Genomic DNA, 15,919 nt, shown 5'->3' with positions numbered 1-15,919 from the left:
CATGAACAGACAGAAACCTCGCTCTCCCGGCACCCAAGAACCAGAATTCTATACCAAATGGGTTTCTCTCTCTCTCTCTCTCTCTCTCTCTCTCTCTCTCTCTCTCTCTCTCTCTCTCTCTCTCTCTCTCTCTCTCTCTCTCTCTCTCTCTCTCTCTCTCTCTCACACACACACTCACACTCACACTCACACTCACACTCACACACCCCTTTGGGTTGATGTCAGAAGGTCACCAATTACAGATGGTGCAGATAATGAGACAGCTTCGTATGTTTATTTGAGGACTGATTGAGCCATAGGACGACCATGGGATGTTTGACTTGGGCACCAGCAACAATTGGAATACAATACATACTGCAGGTTTGTCATTGAACAACAACAAACTACAAAAACAACCCAGCTGCTTTTGCACAGGATAACATAGATTTGTTTTCTACACGGATGGTTACTTGTGGTAAGGTAGTTAGGCTACTTGTACCGAGATACAAGTCTTCTGCTATGAATTGTGCTAGTCAGTGTGTGGTTTTCAGTTTCGCTCAGGCAAAAGCGATGGCAAAGATATCGATTCCTTAACAAGCAAGTCAAGACAGTTCTAAAAAACTAAACAATAACATATGTCTTTGTTCAGAGAATTTAAAAGAGACACAGGCAAATATGCCAACATTGTGATTACCCACAAGCAAACAGAGATGGTCAATTATGTATTGCTATTGAAGTTTGAATTCAAACCTTCCTCTGGCAATTGACAAAAACTGTGTAAGGACATTACAGTATAAAATACATGCTGTTGAGACAGCAACTCTCAATCGATATACTACTACAGTATCAGTAGTGACAGCGGGTGGAACAGCCACAATTATATTTCTACACATTATAGAAACTATTACATCAAGTGGATGGTACAGTAGCTGTACAGTCGCCATTTTAAAACTGTCCCTTTTTGGTTAATGTTATCTTTTTGCTGTGAAACTCTTTCATTTGGGTGCGACGCTTCCAACCTACACAAACAAACGCTTGACAAAATACACACAATCTTCAGTTTTCATAGCTCACCAAAGACCATGTTCGGTTTTTGGTCACATTTCGATAATTGCATTTGCAACGAACCACAAGAAACTCTAGATCTCAGATCCTATACAGTATTGTTGTAATAGTCATAATTGTTTGAGTCTGCTGTCAAGTGTCTTCGACCAACACCCTGCCAGTTATCACGTGTTCATTTTGTTCAAGTAAACTCATTACGCCAATCAGCAATCCACCAATCAGCAATTGTCTAATCAGCAATCGTCCAATCATATGTCTGTGCTTTCCACCTCCTCATCATCCAAAACGGAGTCTGACTGAGAGATCATGAAAAGTTTATCTTTGTTGGAGTATCGCCTTGAGCCCCTGTCCTGTGGTTCCCCGGAACTGCTCTCCTGTTCATTGGCTCCTCCTCCTTCCCTCTGACACTTAGCCAGAGCCTCCTCTGAGGTCACTCGGCTGAAGGCGGTCATCTCACATGACTCCCTTGACTCAAAGGACTCCCCCCCCAGGTTGCCCAGTTTGATGTACCCACCGCCTCCCAGTACCTCTAGACGAGGGCAGCTGAGTCGCCGAGACCGTTCCACCTTCCAATCGGTGGGGGTGGATGGAGTGATGCCCAGGTCGATGGACCTGGAGTATTCCGTCAGGGCACTGAGGGACAGGTGGGAGCCTGTCACTCTGTGTCCGGTGGGGGAAGAGGGGAGTAGCTGCACCTGGGAGCCCTGCGTTGCCCCCTGGAGGCTACCACTGCTCTTGTATACTTCCACCGAGTCTTGAGGCAGGAACATGGCCGCCCGCAAAGTCTCTACCTTGGCCTGAGTGGTGGTTTCTGGAACTATGTACTCCACCCGGGCCTCGTTGTCTTCCTCCCCAGAGTCGCACAGCACAGCTCTGCTCCTCCCCGCCTCTGCTTTGGCCGAGGGCCTGCGCTGGTGCTGGTTGGCCCGGTGGTTGGGTTTGGTCATGGGAAGAGTGAAGGCGTTGACCGAGGAGGCCACTATTGTCCGGGTCTCCAACTGTTTGGAGATGGGAATCGGGCTGCTCTGCTGGCCGGCTCCGCTGTGTCTGGAGATAGTGTAGACTGTGTCGGTAAACGTCTGCCTCTCGAGGGACGAGACCCTTGACCTGGTCAGGGAGTGGCATCTGGAGGGGCCCCGACTTCCCTCATCCGGTGAGCCCCCCGAGGGCCAGGCGCCTTTGGCCAGCAGGGCGGCGGTATACGCAGCACTAGGGTTCCCCTCCACCCCTTTGGACTGCACGTAGTTCACAAAGCCATTGAGTGGAGTGTTTTCCTTAGTACGCAAGCTGTGGATGTCGATGACTGTGGAGTAGATGTCCCTCAGGTTGATGACTTTGGTTTTCTTGTCGCGGTTCTCGTGCAGCACCGCGTTGGCGCAGATGAACAGGAAGATGCCAATGCCCATGATGAGGGGCCCGAACACCTTCAGCTTGTCTGAGTACAGGTACTTATCCAAGAACTCGGCCAGGAAGCCCATAGGAGGCTCCTCTAAACCTGTGCCGTTGGAACGATTGTTACTGACCAAATCCCTATCCAGGTGAAATCCGACCTTCGCGTTGTTCGTCCAGTTGCCCGTCAGCCCTGACTCTTCCTTCTTGTCGTAAATCCTTTGGGTTTGGCGCGGCGCTGGGTACAGTGGGCGCTCCCTGGGCCAGTAGCCCAGTATGGCCATGGCAATGCCCACCAGTAGGATCAGAATCCCAATGGCCGCCACCACCCCTGAGATGGAGAAGAGATTCAGCTTGCCCTTGACCACCACCACCTCATTCTTCTGCTTCTTCTTGGCTTTCCTCTTGCGCTTGTTTTCGGCGCGGCTCTTGGAGCGCAGTGAGTCCTGCCTCCTGTTGATCCGCAGCAGGCCTCCGGTGGCGATCATGGTTGGGACGCGAAGGGCAGACGGACAGCTCACTCACTCATCCTGAGGCCAGAGAGAGAGGGGGAAAGAGAGGAGGGGAGAGATAAAGGGGGGAGGGAGAGAGGAGGGGAAGAGAGTGAGAGATAGGCAGGGAGAGAAGGTGAGAGAAAGAGGGAGAGAGACAGAGAAAAGGTTGGATAATAGGTCTAGATGAACAATATTGATGATGATACTCAAGCAGTTCATAATAGTTATTGCACTGCTGAATTTGACATCTGAAACCCTACCTCTTCATAGAGTATCTTTAATAATCCCACATCTGAAACCCTACCTCTTCAAAGAGTATCTTAAATAATCCAACAGCACCCCTCCCCCCATTTTTACAAAAATAAAATAAATGGCCCCATATTTACATGTAAATGTAAATATGGTCATAAGCTTGCAATAATGTAACATTTAGAGAAGAGACACTTGAACAAATGGCAACAAAAACTACTGCATTCCTATTCAGTGCAATAGATCTACACCTCTGCTATTCTCTGACTAATTTAGATCATCCCAGTGAAATATGCTTAAGTTAAGCTCTTTCAGGATGAAGGAGGATGTAAACAATAAGAATCAATGCAAAGTGGCGCCTGTTTTCAAGAGGCTCGCTGGGTGACAGCTCGAGATGTGTGGGAGTGATGAGATTTCTGCCACAGCACAGGGAGCGGAGTAAACACACACACACACACACACACACACACACACACACGGTCTGGGGTGAATGCACCAAAATGACAAGGCGGCATGGCAGAGCGGGATTGGTAGACATTCTGTGGCTTCACAACACAGTGTACTAAGATCAACAGGGGATATAAACACACACAGGTTACAGACTGCTTGCTTGCTCCCTATAAAGCCTAGTGGACTGTGGAGAAGGAAAAGTGGCCATCCAACACTGCCACACCACTTACCTTTCTAATGTAAGGGACGACAGAGCAGAAACGCCAAGTAGCACCTTTACTAAATACAACCGTTGACAGCTGGATAGAGAATAAGGAAACCTTACTACAGTGTGCACATTGTGGAAAAACACCCTATAGAAAACACTGAATACAGGAAGAAAACTGTCCCTTAAAAGTCTACTCAGTGTGTGTAGTGTGCTTACTGGCTATGCACAGCACAGCACAGCACATCAGGAACGGATTTGAGACTAAACCTTGCGGGACCCCTGCAGTAAAATGATAAATCATTGGGCCCGACAAGTTTTAAAACTCTGAATTAGGTACACCGTCACTATCAATAGCGACACCAACAGCAATGCCAATACCTGTACAACGAGTGGAGGAAAATCCCCTTGAGCTAAAGGCAGACAAAGACACTAAAGGAGATGAGTAAAAGCATCCAGTGAAAGTCAACGTGACTGAAAAGGTGGTCTACAAAGTGTGTTGTTGTGTTCCCAGATAGGGCCGTTTTCTGCCCAATTGAGCTTCTTTTGATGTTTATTGTGCAACTGGTGATTGTACACACACGGCGAGCTAATGCACCACCTTGAAGCCGCCAAGCAGAGCAGAAATTGAAGCTCCCCATTGAAGAGGCTGACTACAGATCTCCTCGCCTAAATCAGAGAGGAGTGAGAGAGGAGAGGAGAGGAGAGGAGAGGAGAGGAGAGGAGAGGAGAGGAGAGGAGTGAGAGAGGAGAGGAGAGGAGAGGAGAGGAGAGGAGAGGAGAGGAGAGGAGAGGAGAGGAGAGGAGAGGAGAGGAGAGGAGACTCAGACATAGCTGCTGCTGTTTCGGCAGACCTAGCCCACCTGTCCTGGATGTGAGTCTGATACACCTTGATACAAAGATCTTCACCATCTATGGGAGTCGTCAAGGAGATTCTCTCCTTTCACTGAATACTCTACTGACTGCTCTGAAGAGCCAGTAAAAGTATGATTATCTACCACCCCAGGAGGGTATATTCAAATACATAATCCAATACCTAAATCTTGTCCACAGGAGTTCTAATCTCACAAATGTTCATTTAGATGCGTGGAGATTGGTGTGCACTTCAGCTACCAGCTGGAGCTAGTGACTCTCTCGTGGCATGAAACAGCCAGTAGGCTCAAATTTACTCAAATTTACTGTAGATCCGGGCCACGGACCCAGGCCCTCTGCCTTGCTAGCATACCAGACCACGCTCCTGAAGCGTCTTACCAGTCGGCACCATGCGCAAAGCTAGCTATTCGCGGGCGCAGATGGGGACACTTCAGGCTGAGGAGTAAGTTTCACACGTCCCCACGTGCTACATTCACACCTCGCTCTGCTCCAGGTGTTTCATTAGCTCACAGACACAGCTGATTATTGATGGCTACCAATTAAGACATTATAACAATGGCTTTAGTGTAACTAATGACATATGGTCATTTGGAAAGTGTACCTTACTAATAAAGACTCACACACTGAAGAGAAATTCAATGAGAGGAAACAGCTCTTTAGCTCGCTAATAAAAAACAAGCTCCTGGGTGAAAAATAAGCCTCTTTTAATTCTCCCCTCGCTGGCAAACAGACGGAGCGGAAAGAAGCACCTGGTGTCGGAGATAATTCAAAGAGACAAGCCAAATGGCTGCTGGGCCCACAGGAGCGCTTTCGGAGCTCTACCCCTGAACCCGGCATCCACCCAGCTGAGGGTTCTCCACAAAGCTAGCATAGCAATTAGTGGATGGAGGAGAGAAGAAGCTAACTGGTAGCTAACGATTTCAGGCAGGCACAAGTGTTTGTGTTGGCCTTTTTGCATGAACACTTGATCACAGAAGGTCAGTCCAATTAAAATGGCTAGCTGTGTGTAGGCTAGCTGTGTGTAGGCTAGCTGTGTGTAGGCTAGCTGTGTGTAGGCTAGCTGTGTGTAGGCTAGCTGTGTGTAGGCTAGCTCATTTAGCTTCATATGATCGCTTCAATGTTTCTCACACCTCACTGCCAGACAGCTCACAAATGATGAGGACAAGGAACTGTCCTGTGAGTTTGGTCAGATTTGGTGCTACTACAGGTGAATGGCAGCATCATTTAAATCCATTTTGTTTTATGCGTAGTTTGCCAGTGTAGAGTGCACAGGGGGTATGCCATAAAATGTAAATATCCATCAATTCTAAATCAGCAGGGAGAGAGAGAACAGACAGTGCTGACATTTGGCTGGTGACATTTGGCCAGGAATAGCCTCCTAGTTATATACTGCAGCTATAATTCTTCATTTGTGATGACAAAATGTACTGTCCAGTTACAGGTCTAATTAAACCGTTGTTGCCTGAGCATTTCTCTCACTTAGACTAATGAATGGACTGCATAAAGGCATAGGCCTACATCTCTCCCTAGGGAAAATATACAGTAAGCTTGAAGGCATGCTTTGTTAATTGTAGGGGGTATGTGTGTAAGCCACTATTGCCTGGTGTCTAGGGGTGTAGCTAAAGTGGTGTGTTCAAGTTGGGTACTGTGTCAATCCTTTGACTAATGTACTGTAACCCTTCATCACTTCAATCTTCCTTCATCACTTTTCGCTCTACCACATTCACATCACAAGTTATTTTCTGTTCTCGCTCTTTCACTTCACAATAACCCTCAGTAAATCCTATTTCATACCACAGGATAATTCAGTCTTGACCATAATGTCAAGCGCATTATCGAGGGCGGGTATGGATTACAGCCTCTGCAAAATGCCAAGTGGAATCCAAGGCAACCCCAGATGAACGCCTACAGCTAGCTGAAATTGATTTGTCTCGGCCAGAATCATTGGCTATTGATGGATCACCGTGCTATATGAATTATAGTACCGTTTTATTCCTGCCAATATATTTCTTCCCTGGTATCCAACTGAATTGCTGTCTGCTTCAAAGAAAATACAGGTATTTCTCCTCTTTTGTTGAAGATGCTAGATGGTGTAAAGACCATGGGTTGTCTGTCAGGAGGGAGAAGAATGTCCTGAAACCAGCACCAGTAGTGGTTTGTTTTTACACGGTGGTCATTTTTACAGTGGGGAAAAAAAGTATTTAGTCAGCCACCAATTGTGCAAGTTCTTCCACTTAAAAAGATGAGAGGCCTGTAATTTTCATCATAGGTACACGTCAACTATGACAGACAAATTGAGAAAAAATAATCCAGAAAATCACATTGTAGGATTTTTAATGAATTTATTTGCAAATTATGGTGGAAAATAAGTATTTGGTCACCTACAAACAAGCAAGATTTCTGGCTCTCACAGACCTGTAACTTCTTCTTTAAGAGGCTCCTCTGTCCTCCACTCATTACCTGTATTAATGGCACCTGTTTAAACTTGTTATCAGTATAAAAGACACCTGTCCACAACCTCAAACAGTCACACTCCAAACTCCACTATGGCCAAGACCAAAGAGCTGTCAAAGGACACCAGAAACAAAATTGTAGACCTGCACCAGGCTGGGAAGACTGAATCTGCAATAGGTAAGCAGCTTGGTTTGAAGAAATCAACTGTGGGAGCAATTATTAGGAAAAAATCCCTCGGGGGCACAGATCTCACCCGTGGTCAAAATGATCACAAGAACGGTGAGCAAAAATCCCAGAACCACACGGGGGGACCTAGTGAATGACCTGCAGAGAGCTGGGACCAAAGTAACAAAGCCTACCATCAGTAACACACTACGCCGCCAGGGACTCAAATCCTGCAGTGCCAGACGTGTCCCCCTGCTTAAGCCAGTACATGTCCAGGCCCGTCTGAAGTTTGCTAGAGTGCATTTGGATGATCCAGAAGAGGATTGGGAGAATGTCATATGGTCAGATGAAACCAAAATAGAACTTTTTGGTAAAAAAGAATGCTGAGATGCATCCAAAGAACACCATACCTACTGTGAAGCATGGGGGTGGAAACATCATGCTTTGGGGCTGTTTTTCTGCAAAGGGACCAGGACGACTGATCCGTGCAAAGGAAAGAATGAATGGGGCCATGTATCGTGAGATTTTGAGTGAAAACCTCCTTCCATCAGCAAGGGCATTGAAGATGAAACGTGGCTGGGTCTTTCAGCATGACAATGATCCCAAACACACCGCCCGGGCAACGAAGTAGTGGCTTCGTAAGAAGCATTTCAAGGTCCTGGAGTGGCCTAGCCAGTCTCCAGATCTCAACCCCATAGAAAATCTTTGTCCGTGTTGCCCAGCGACAGCCCCAAAACATCACTGCTCTAGAGGAGATCTGCATGGAGGAATGGGCCAAAATACCAGCAACAGTGTGTGAAAACCTTGTGAAGACTTACAGAAAACGTTTGACCTGTGTCATTGCCAACAAAGGGTATATACCAAAGTATTGAGAAACGTTTTGTTATTGACCAAATACTTATTTTCCACCATAATTTGCAAATAAATTCATTAAAAATCCTACAATGTGATTTTCTGGAATTTTTTTTCTCATTTTGTCTGTCATAGTTGACGTGTACCTATGATGAAAATTACAGGCCTCTCTCATCTTTTTAAGTGGGAGAACTTGCACAATTGGTGGCTGACTAAATACTTTTTCCCCCCACTGTAACTACAGTGGCTTGCCAAAGTATTCACCCCCCTTGGCATTTTTCTTATTTTGTTGCCTTAGAACATGGAATTAAAATGGATTTTTGGGGGGGGTTTGTATCATTTGATTTACACAACATGCCTACCACTTTGAAGATGCAAAATATGTTTTATTGTGAAACAAACAAGAAATAAGCTTGAGTGTGCATAACTATTCACCACACCAAAGTCAATACTTTGTAGAGCCACCTTTTGCAGCAATTACAGCTGCAAGTCTCTTGGGGTATGTCTCTATAAGCTTGGCACATCCATTCTTCAGGGCAAAACTGCTCCAGCTCCTTCAAGTTGGATGGGTTCTACTGGTGTACAGCAATCTTTAAGTCATACCACATATTCCCAATTGAATTGAGGTCTGGGCTTTGACTAGGCCATTCCAAGACATTTAAATGTTAAACCACTCGAGTGTTGCTTTAGCAGTATGCTTAGGGTCATTGTTCTGCTGGAAGGTGAACCTCCGTCCCAGTCTCAAATCTCTGGAAGACTGAAACAGGTTTCCCTCAAGAATTTCCCTGTATTTAGCACCATCCATCATTCCTTCAATTCTGACCAGTTTCCCAGTCCCTGCCGATGAAAAACATCCCCACAGCATGATGCTGCCACCACCATGCAATTTTAGTCTCATCTGACCAGAGTACCTACTTCCATATGTTTGGGGAGTCTCCCACATGCCTTTTGGTGAACACCAAACGTGTTTGCTTATTTGATTCTTTAAGCAATGGCTTTTTTCAGGCCACTCTTCCGTAAAGCCCAGCTCTGTGGCGTGTATGGCTTAAAGTGGTCCTATGGACAGATACTCCAATCTCCGCTGTGGAGCTTTGCAGCTCCTTCAGGGTTATCTTTGGTCTCTTTGTTGCCTCTCTGATTAATGCCCTCCTTGCCTGGTCTGTGAGTTTTGGTGGGCGGCCCTCTCTTGGCAGGTTTGTTGTGGTGCCATATTCTTTCCATTTTTTAATAATGAATTTAATGGTGCTCCGTGGGATGTTCAAAGTTTCTGATATTTTTTTATAACCCAACCCTGATCTGTCCTTCTCCACAACTTTGTCCCTGACCTATTTGAAGAGCTCCTTGGTCTTCATGGTGCACACAGTTGGACTTTATTTAACTAATTATGTGACTTCTGAAGGTAATTGGTTGCACCAGATCTTATTTAGGGGCTTCATAGCAAAGGGGGTGAATACATATGTAATTTTCTGAAACAATTAATTTTTTTCATTTCACTTCACCAATTTGGACTATTTTGTGTATGTCCATTACATGAACTCCAAATAAAAATCCATTTAAATTACAGGTTGTAATGCAACAATATAGGAAAAACGCCAAGGGGGATGAATACTTTTGCAAGGCACTGTATCACTGGCAGCGGCCAACCGTTGCACTAAACTTTAACAAATTATGAGTGGGGAGATAGTATTAAGTAGCAATCAATTATATACTTGTTAATGTAGTTATAGTTGCCAACTTTGAGCTAAATAAGAGCTACAATGCAAGTCAACCGATTGTTCTGGGATTTAATGAAACCTGCATTGTGGAAAATAACACTGTTTTTTTTTTTTACATTGAAACACCCTATTTCAAGTAAGACATTATGTGCATGGTGCTTTGCCATGGAGTGTGCTTTCTGCAGTGTGGGTTTGATTGAATTCGTTTCATATAAAGACAAACTAAAACTGGTTAAATTAACAATCATGCAAGAAAATATCAACGCAACCCCTGACTCCTGATTAAATAAGTTGTACATTTACCAAATAAATAATAGGATATGCACTCTGGACAGTAAAATGTATTGAGTAACTGTAAATTCGATAAGGCGTTTATGGATAGATTAATTAACCTTTGAACTGCAAGCTGACTTGTAACCTCAGTGTCGCACACACACGCACACACACACACACGAGGGAGCTATTCTGTGCTTAATGAGATGTAAAATAAAAGAGTAGATAACCATTACCGTACAGCGGCTTGGCTCCACACACATCTCAGTGCTGAAGAGGCACACTGGGGCAGTAGTAACCACTGATTACATCTCTCCATCATAAACCTTGAACAAATCTATAAGACCAGCATCATAACACAGTTGATCTCTCCTCCATTTTCCCAGGGCTGGTATATAAACAAGGTGAAATAGTACATACACATGATGATCTCAGAAATGGACACTGAAGTGTTGAAATGAATGATCAGTGCCACCTGGACTCACTTAGTTAGGCCTATGGTAAATTTCAATGAAAGTTAACAGGCAAAAAGTAAATGTGACATTTTGGTGATGTGGAAATAGCAATGGGGCGCAATTGAGTTGCTCCTTTGATTCTGCCGACCTCCTGGGCAACAATATTCTCTACCTGTCTCTCAAGCACACCTTAGGAGCATTCATCATTGGTTATATATATATATATACACACACACTACCGTTCAAAAGTTTGGGGTCACTTAGAAATGTCCTTGTTTTCGAAAGAAAATCAAATTTTTTTGTCCATTAAAATAACAGCAAATTGATCAGAAATACAGTGTAGACATTGTTAATGTTATAACTGGCTATTGTAGCTGGAAACGGCTGATTTTTAATGGAATATCTACATAGGCGTACAGAGGCCCATTATCAGCAACCATCAGTCCTGTGTTCCAATGGCACGTTGTGTTTGCTAATCCAAGTTTATCATTTTAAAAGGCTAATTGATCATTAGAAAACCCTTTTGCAATTATGTTAGCACAGCTTAAAACTGTTGTGATGAATAAAGAAGCAATAAAACTGGCCTTCTTGAGACTAGTTGAGTATCTGGAGCATCAGCAATTGTGGGTTCGATTACAGGCTCAAAATGGCCAGAAACAAATAACTTTCTTCTGAAACTCATCAGTCTATTATTTTTCGGAGAAACAAAGGCTATTCCATGCGAGGAATTGCCAAGAAACTGAAGATCTCGTACAACGCTGTGTACTACTCCCTTCACAGAACAGCGCAAACTGGATCTAACCAGAATAGAAAGAGGAGTGGGAGGCCCCGGTGCACAACTGAGCAAGAGGACAAATACATTAGAGTGTCTATTTGAGAAACAGACGCCTCACAAGTCCTCAACTGGCAGCTTCATTAAATAGTACCCGCAAAACACCAGTCTCAACGTCAACAGTGAAGAGGCGACTCCGGGATGCTGACCTTCTAGGCAGAGTTGCAAAGAAAAAGCCATATCTCAGACTGCCCATCTTAATCTTTTCTTTTAATTGACCAGTCTGAGATATGTATTTTTCTTTGCAACTCTGCCTAGAAGGTCAGCATCCCGGAGTCGCCTCTTCACTGTTGATGTTGAGACTGGTGTTTTGCGGGTACTATTTAATGAAGCTGCAAGTTGAGGACCTGTGAGGCGTCTGTTTCTCAAACTACACACTCTAATGTATTTGTCCTCTTTCTCTACCTTACCTGTCACCCTAGACCCACTTCAATTTGCTTACCGCCCTAATAGATCCACAGACGATGCAATCGCCATCACACTGCACACTGCCCTATCCCATCTGGACAAGAGGAATACCTATGTAAGAATGCTGTTCATTGACTATAGCTCAGCATTCAACACCATAGTATGTCCATATATGTATATATTCTTAAATTCCATTCCTTACTAGATTTGTGTGTATTGGGTATATGTTGTGAAATTGTTAGATATTCCTTGTTAGATATTACTGCACTGTCGGAGCTAGAAGCAAAAGCATTTTGCTACACCCGCAATAACATCTGCTAAACACATGTATGTGACAAATAACATTTTATTTTATTTGATAATGGGCCTCTGTACGCCTATGCAGATATTCCATTAAAAATCAGCCGTTTCCAGCTACAATAGCCATTTACAACGTTAACAATGTCTACACTGTATTTCTGATCAATTTGATGTTATTTTAATGGACAAAAAAATTGCTTTTCTTTCGAAAACAAGGAAATTCCTAAGTGTGTGTATATATATATATATACATAGTATGTACAGGTTATTTAAGGTATGCTATTTATACCCACTTCTAAATTCCTCTTCATAGATCGACATTCCCACCTCTAAACTCCTCCTCATAGATCGACATACCCACCTCTAAACTCCTCCTCATAGATCGACATACCCACCTCTAAACTCCTCCTCATAGATCGACATACCCACCTCTAAACTCCTCTTCATAGATCGACATTCCCACCACCAACACACCTCTTATCCTCCATCTCTTCATAAATAGCAACACACCTCGAACAGCCCTCAGCTTTTTTACTGCACTATATTGGTCTTTCCACCATGTCTCATCAATCCAGTAAATGTATCTCTATGGTCTCATCCCCCTCTGACAAACACAGAGACTCCTATACTGTGCCCTCTTACTAATAGTATGAACATCCACATTACTGGATCCTTCACCATTTGGTGCTGTGCGTCAAGGTCACTATAGGACCACAGCTCTGTCCAACCTCATAGTGGTGAAGTATCAAGCTCTATCAGAATAGAAACCTCTCAACACTCCACATTTCGGTTACTGGACTCTGCTTGTCTGTTGGGGGTTCAAATCCAGGTGTCCTGCGTACCAGAAAAGTACATTAGCCTGCTAAGCCAAAGCCTAGGCATTGGCTCTCTGACCCAGAGCAACTCTTCAGGTCTAAGGAATACTAAGGTCACCAAACCACCTCTGTTACACGTGCATGCTAAAACATCCCCTGGGGTTCTACAGCGGTGCTGTGCTTCTACAGGAGCCATTGTGTTGGGGAGGTGAAGTATCAAAACCTGTGTTGGGGAATATGAAGAAACCTGTTTCTCAGAATTCTTTATCTGTGTGTATGTGCTTTCTGTTTATCTGAGGGATTTTCAACATGCATTTACTTATGTTCCCTAAGGCAATGACCAAACACAATTGCCTACTTCATCAGAATTATATTTACCATATGATTAGGAGAATATTTGATAACCATGCATTGACGTTGCACCAATTTATAATTCTTTAGCAGATTATAAGATCATAAGATTTCAATGTCAGCTGTTTTCCAAACACAATCCTAATCTTCTTGTTTATGTTCAAGAGACAATTTCAAGAGACAATTGAAACACATTTAAATAATTGATTACATAATTAGCATTATAATGACATGAGTTTAGTGCAGGGGAGGTACTGTAGGGAGTCTGGGGCCAGATACAAAATAAAATGTACATGAATATTACTAACAGATTAAACAACTTTTGGCCAAAGGATCCGTTTAATAAGTTTAAAGTGTGTAATACAATGTAATATTATGTTCTTAACCCTGGGCAACATGGGCCTGGGAGGTTCACAGGGATATTGGTAGGCTATCCACAGTAATCCAGCAATTATACATTTTTGTAGCTCAAAACTATCCCCCCAAAATGTTTTTTTTTTTTTTTTAAACGCACTGTAATTTAAGCTTTAAAACGGCAAGGTTTTCACTCTGCCTCATTGCAAAATGTGTAGAATTGCAGGATATTAGCTTTAAAGCTGCAACAACAAAAAAATCTCTGCCCCATGACAAAATGTGTAAAATTGCAGGAAATTAGCTTGAAAACTGCAAAATGTTCTCTCCAATGCCAAGAGGTGACCTTTTCTATATTATTTCCCCTTGGCCTGAGACTTGGTTCGTACAGCCACTGCAGACATCATAGTACAACTCCTTGTAGACTTTTTTTTTTTTTATCGCACTCGAGTAGTGTTCTAATTATGAGGGGTCCCTGATGAATTTGCTATCACAAAAGGGGTCCCCGGACAAAAAAAAGTTTGAGAACCCCTGGTTTAGTGCACTCAGTTGGTAACTGATGTCCAAATTGCTGTTAACAAAAGTGTGGTTTCTGATTATGTGAATGCCCCCTCTTACCTTTCAACCACCTGTATATTGAACCATCCCTTACCTTTCTTACCTTTCAATCACAATGTATATTGACCCCCCCCCCCCAGAACAGACATATTTCTACTGTAGCAGAATTAAGATAAAAACGATTCTGTAGCTTACATAAAATATTATGAGGACAGTTAGTTAGTCCTCTGTAGCTCAATTGGTAGAGCATGGCGCTTGTAACGCCAGGGTAGTGGGTTCGATCCCCGGGACCACCCATACGTAAAAATGTATGCACACATGACTGTAAGTCGCTTTGGATAAAAGCGTCTGCTAAATGGCATATTATTTTTTATTATATTATTATTAGTTAGGCTTGTCGTTTCCCCAGCAGGCGATGCCATAATAATCGATACCCAATGGCCAGTGTTTTTACAGTCTCCACATATAAACGCATGACGTGTGTCAATTATTCAGTCATCCAGTCCTTGGACAGGAAACTGGGTATTCATAAGTGCAGTTGATTGATGTTTAGTAGGCTATTCAAGGATATGATAACATTACATTCTAGGCTATTGATAGACATGTATGAATAGTCAGATATGGCTATATTTATATGGTACATTAGGTCCACTACACAGATAAAACATGAACAGATTGAACTGACCCCTAGACATTTAATTGAACAGAAGCAATTAAATAATGTTCAATACATGCGGTCGTGACAGGAGCCATCTATAACGCATAAACAAGCGCAGTGAAAATGCATGAAATTCAGATGAGCCGCTTTTTCTAGCACTAGTTCTTCAATATCATATCCAAACACCTATAACGGAAAGCTTACCATAGAAGACAGGCAAAAACAACCACATCTTAAAAACCTTAAAATAAAGTTTCGATTCCTGGGCGTGGATATCTCATGTCGTAAAAGGAAACTCTGTTTATTCCATGTAATTCCATTTTGGCAAAGGATTTGGCGATCTTCTTCAGCAAGGACAACCAGTCACAGTCACTCGGTGCTGTAGTTTTCATCGAGCCTCACGCCTTTCCAAGTCAACCTACATCTGGGAGAAAAGCATATCCCTTTTATTCCGCGCACTCGCGCTCCTCTCCAGGGAGTGTCTTGTCAGCGAGCAGCGCGCCGAGTTTCTAACCGAGAGTTTTGTGCTGGCAAGGCAGTGGGTGAGATTGCTGATGTTTCTGTGATTCTTGGGTGTTGTTGCTATGCTACCACCACAGCAGTCATCGACTGAAATTGCTGCAGGATTTAAATAATTGCGTTCTTATCTATCCTCTCGGTAACATCAACTCCCCATCCATGGTTGGATGTGCAGGCGCGCTGAAAGCGAAGAACAGCGGTGCTGTGCTGAAATAGAGTTAAGAAAATATTTACTAAATAAACTAAAGTAAAAAATACAATAAAACATAATAAAATAACAATAATGAGGCTATATACAGTGGGTACCGGTACCGAGTCAATGTACAGGGGTACAGGTTAGTCGAGGTAATTTGTACATGTAGGTAGGGGTAAAGGGACTATGCATAGATAATAAACAGCGAGTAGCAGCACTGTAAAAACAAAGGTGATGGCCATTTGATTAATTGTTCAGCAGTTAAGGAGCCCTTTGGATTTAGACTTGGCGCTCTGGTACCGCTTGCCGTGCGGTA

General features: G+C 43.5%; 1 protein-coding gene across 1 annotated transcript; it reads right to left on the bottom strand.

Annotated features, from left to right (window-relative positions):
• Window positions 1-252: 252 nt before the first annotated feature.
• LOC121549663 (transmembrane protein 200C) lies at window positions 253-15,614 on the bottom strand. The gene is made up of 2 exons (XM_041861466.2): window positions 15,096-15,614; window positions 253-2,963 (listed from the first exon to the last, which is right to left on the bottom strand). The coding sequence occupies exon 2, from the start codon at window positions 2,919-2,921 to the stop codon at window positions 1,293-1,295; it is 1,629 nt and encodes a 542-aa protein (XP_041717400.1). The 5' UTR covers window positions 2,922-2,963; window positions 15,096-15,614; the 3' UTR covers window positions 253-1,292.
• Between the last annotated feature and the right edge of the window lie 305 nt (window positions 15,615-15,919).

The sequence above is a fragment of the Coregonus clupeaformis genome, chromosome 34, assembly GCF_020615455.1.
Source record: "Coregonus clupeaformis isolate EN_2021a chromosome 34, ASM2061545v1, whole genome shotgun sequence".
NCBI classification, from domain to species: domain Eukaryota; kingdom Metazoa; phylum Chordata; class Actinopteri; order Salmoniformes; family Salmonidae; genus Coregonus; species Coregonus clupeaformis.
The sequence above is the reverse complement of the archived record's forward strand: the minus strand, read 5'-3'. Positions and strand labels throughout refer to the sequence as shown.

Excerpts from the sequence above, each read along its gene's own strand:
- LOC121549663 (XM_041861466.2), bottom strand. The coding sequence starts at position 2,921 with ATGATCGCCACCGGAGGCCTGCTGCGGATCAACAGGAGGCAGGACTCA.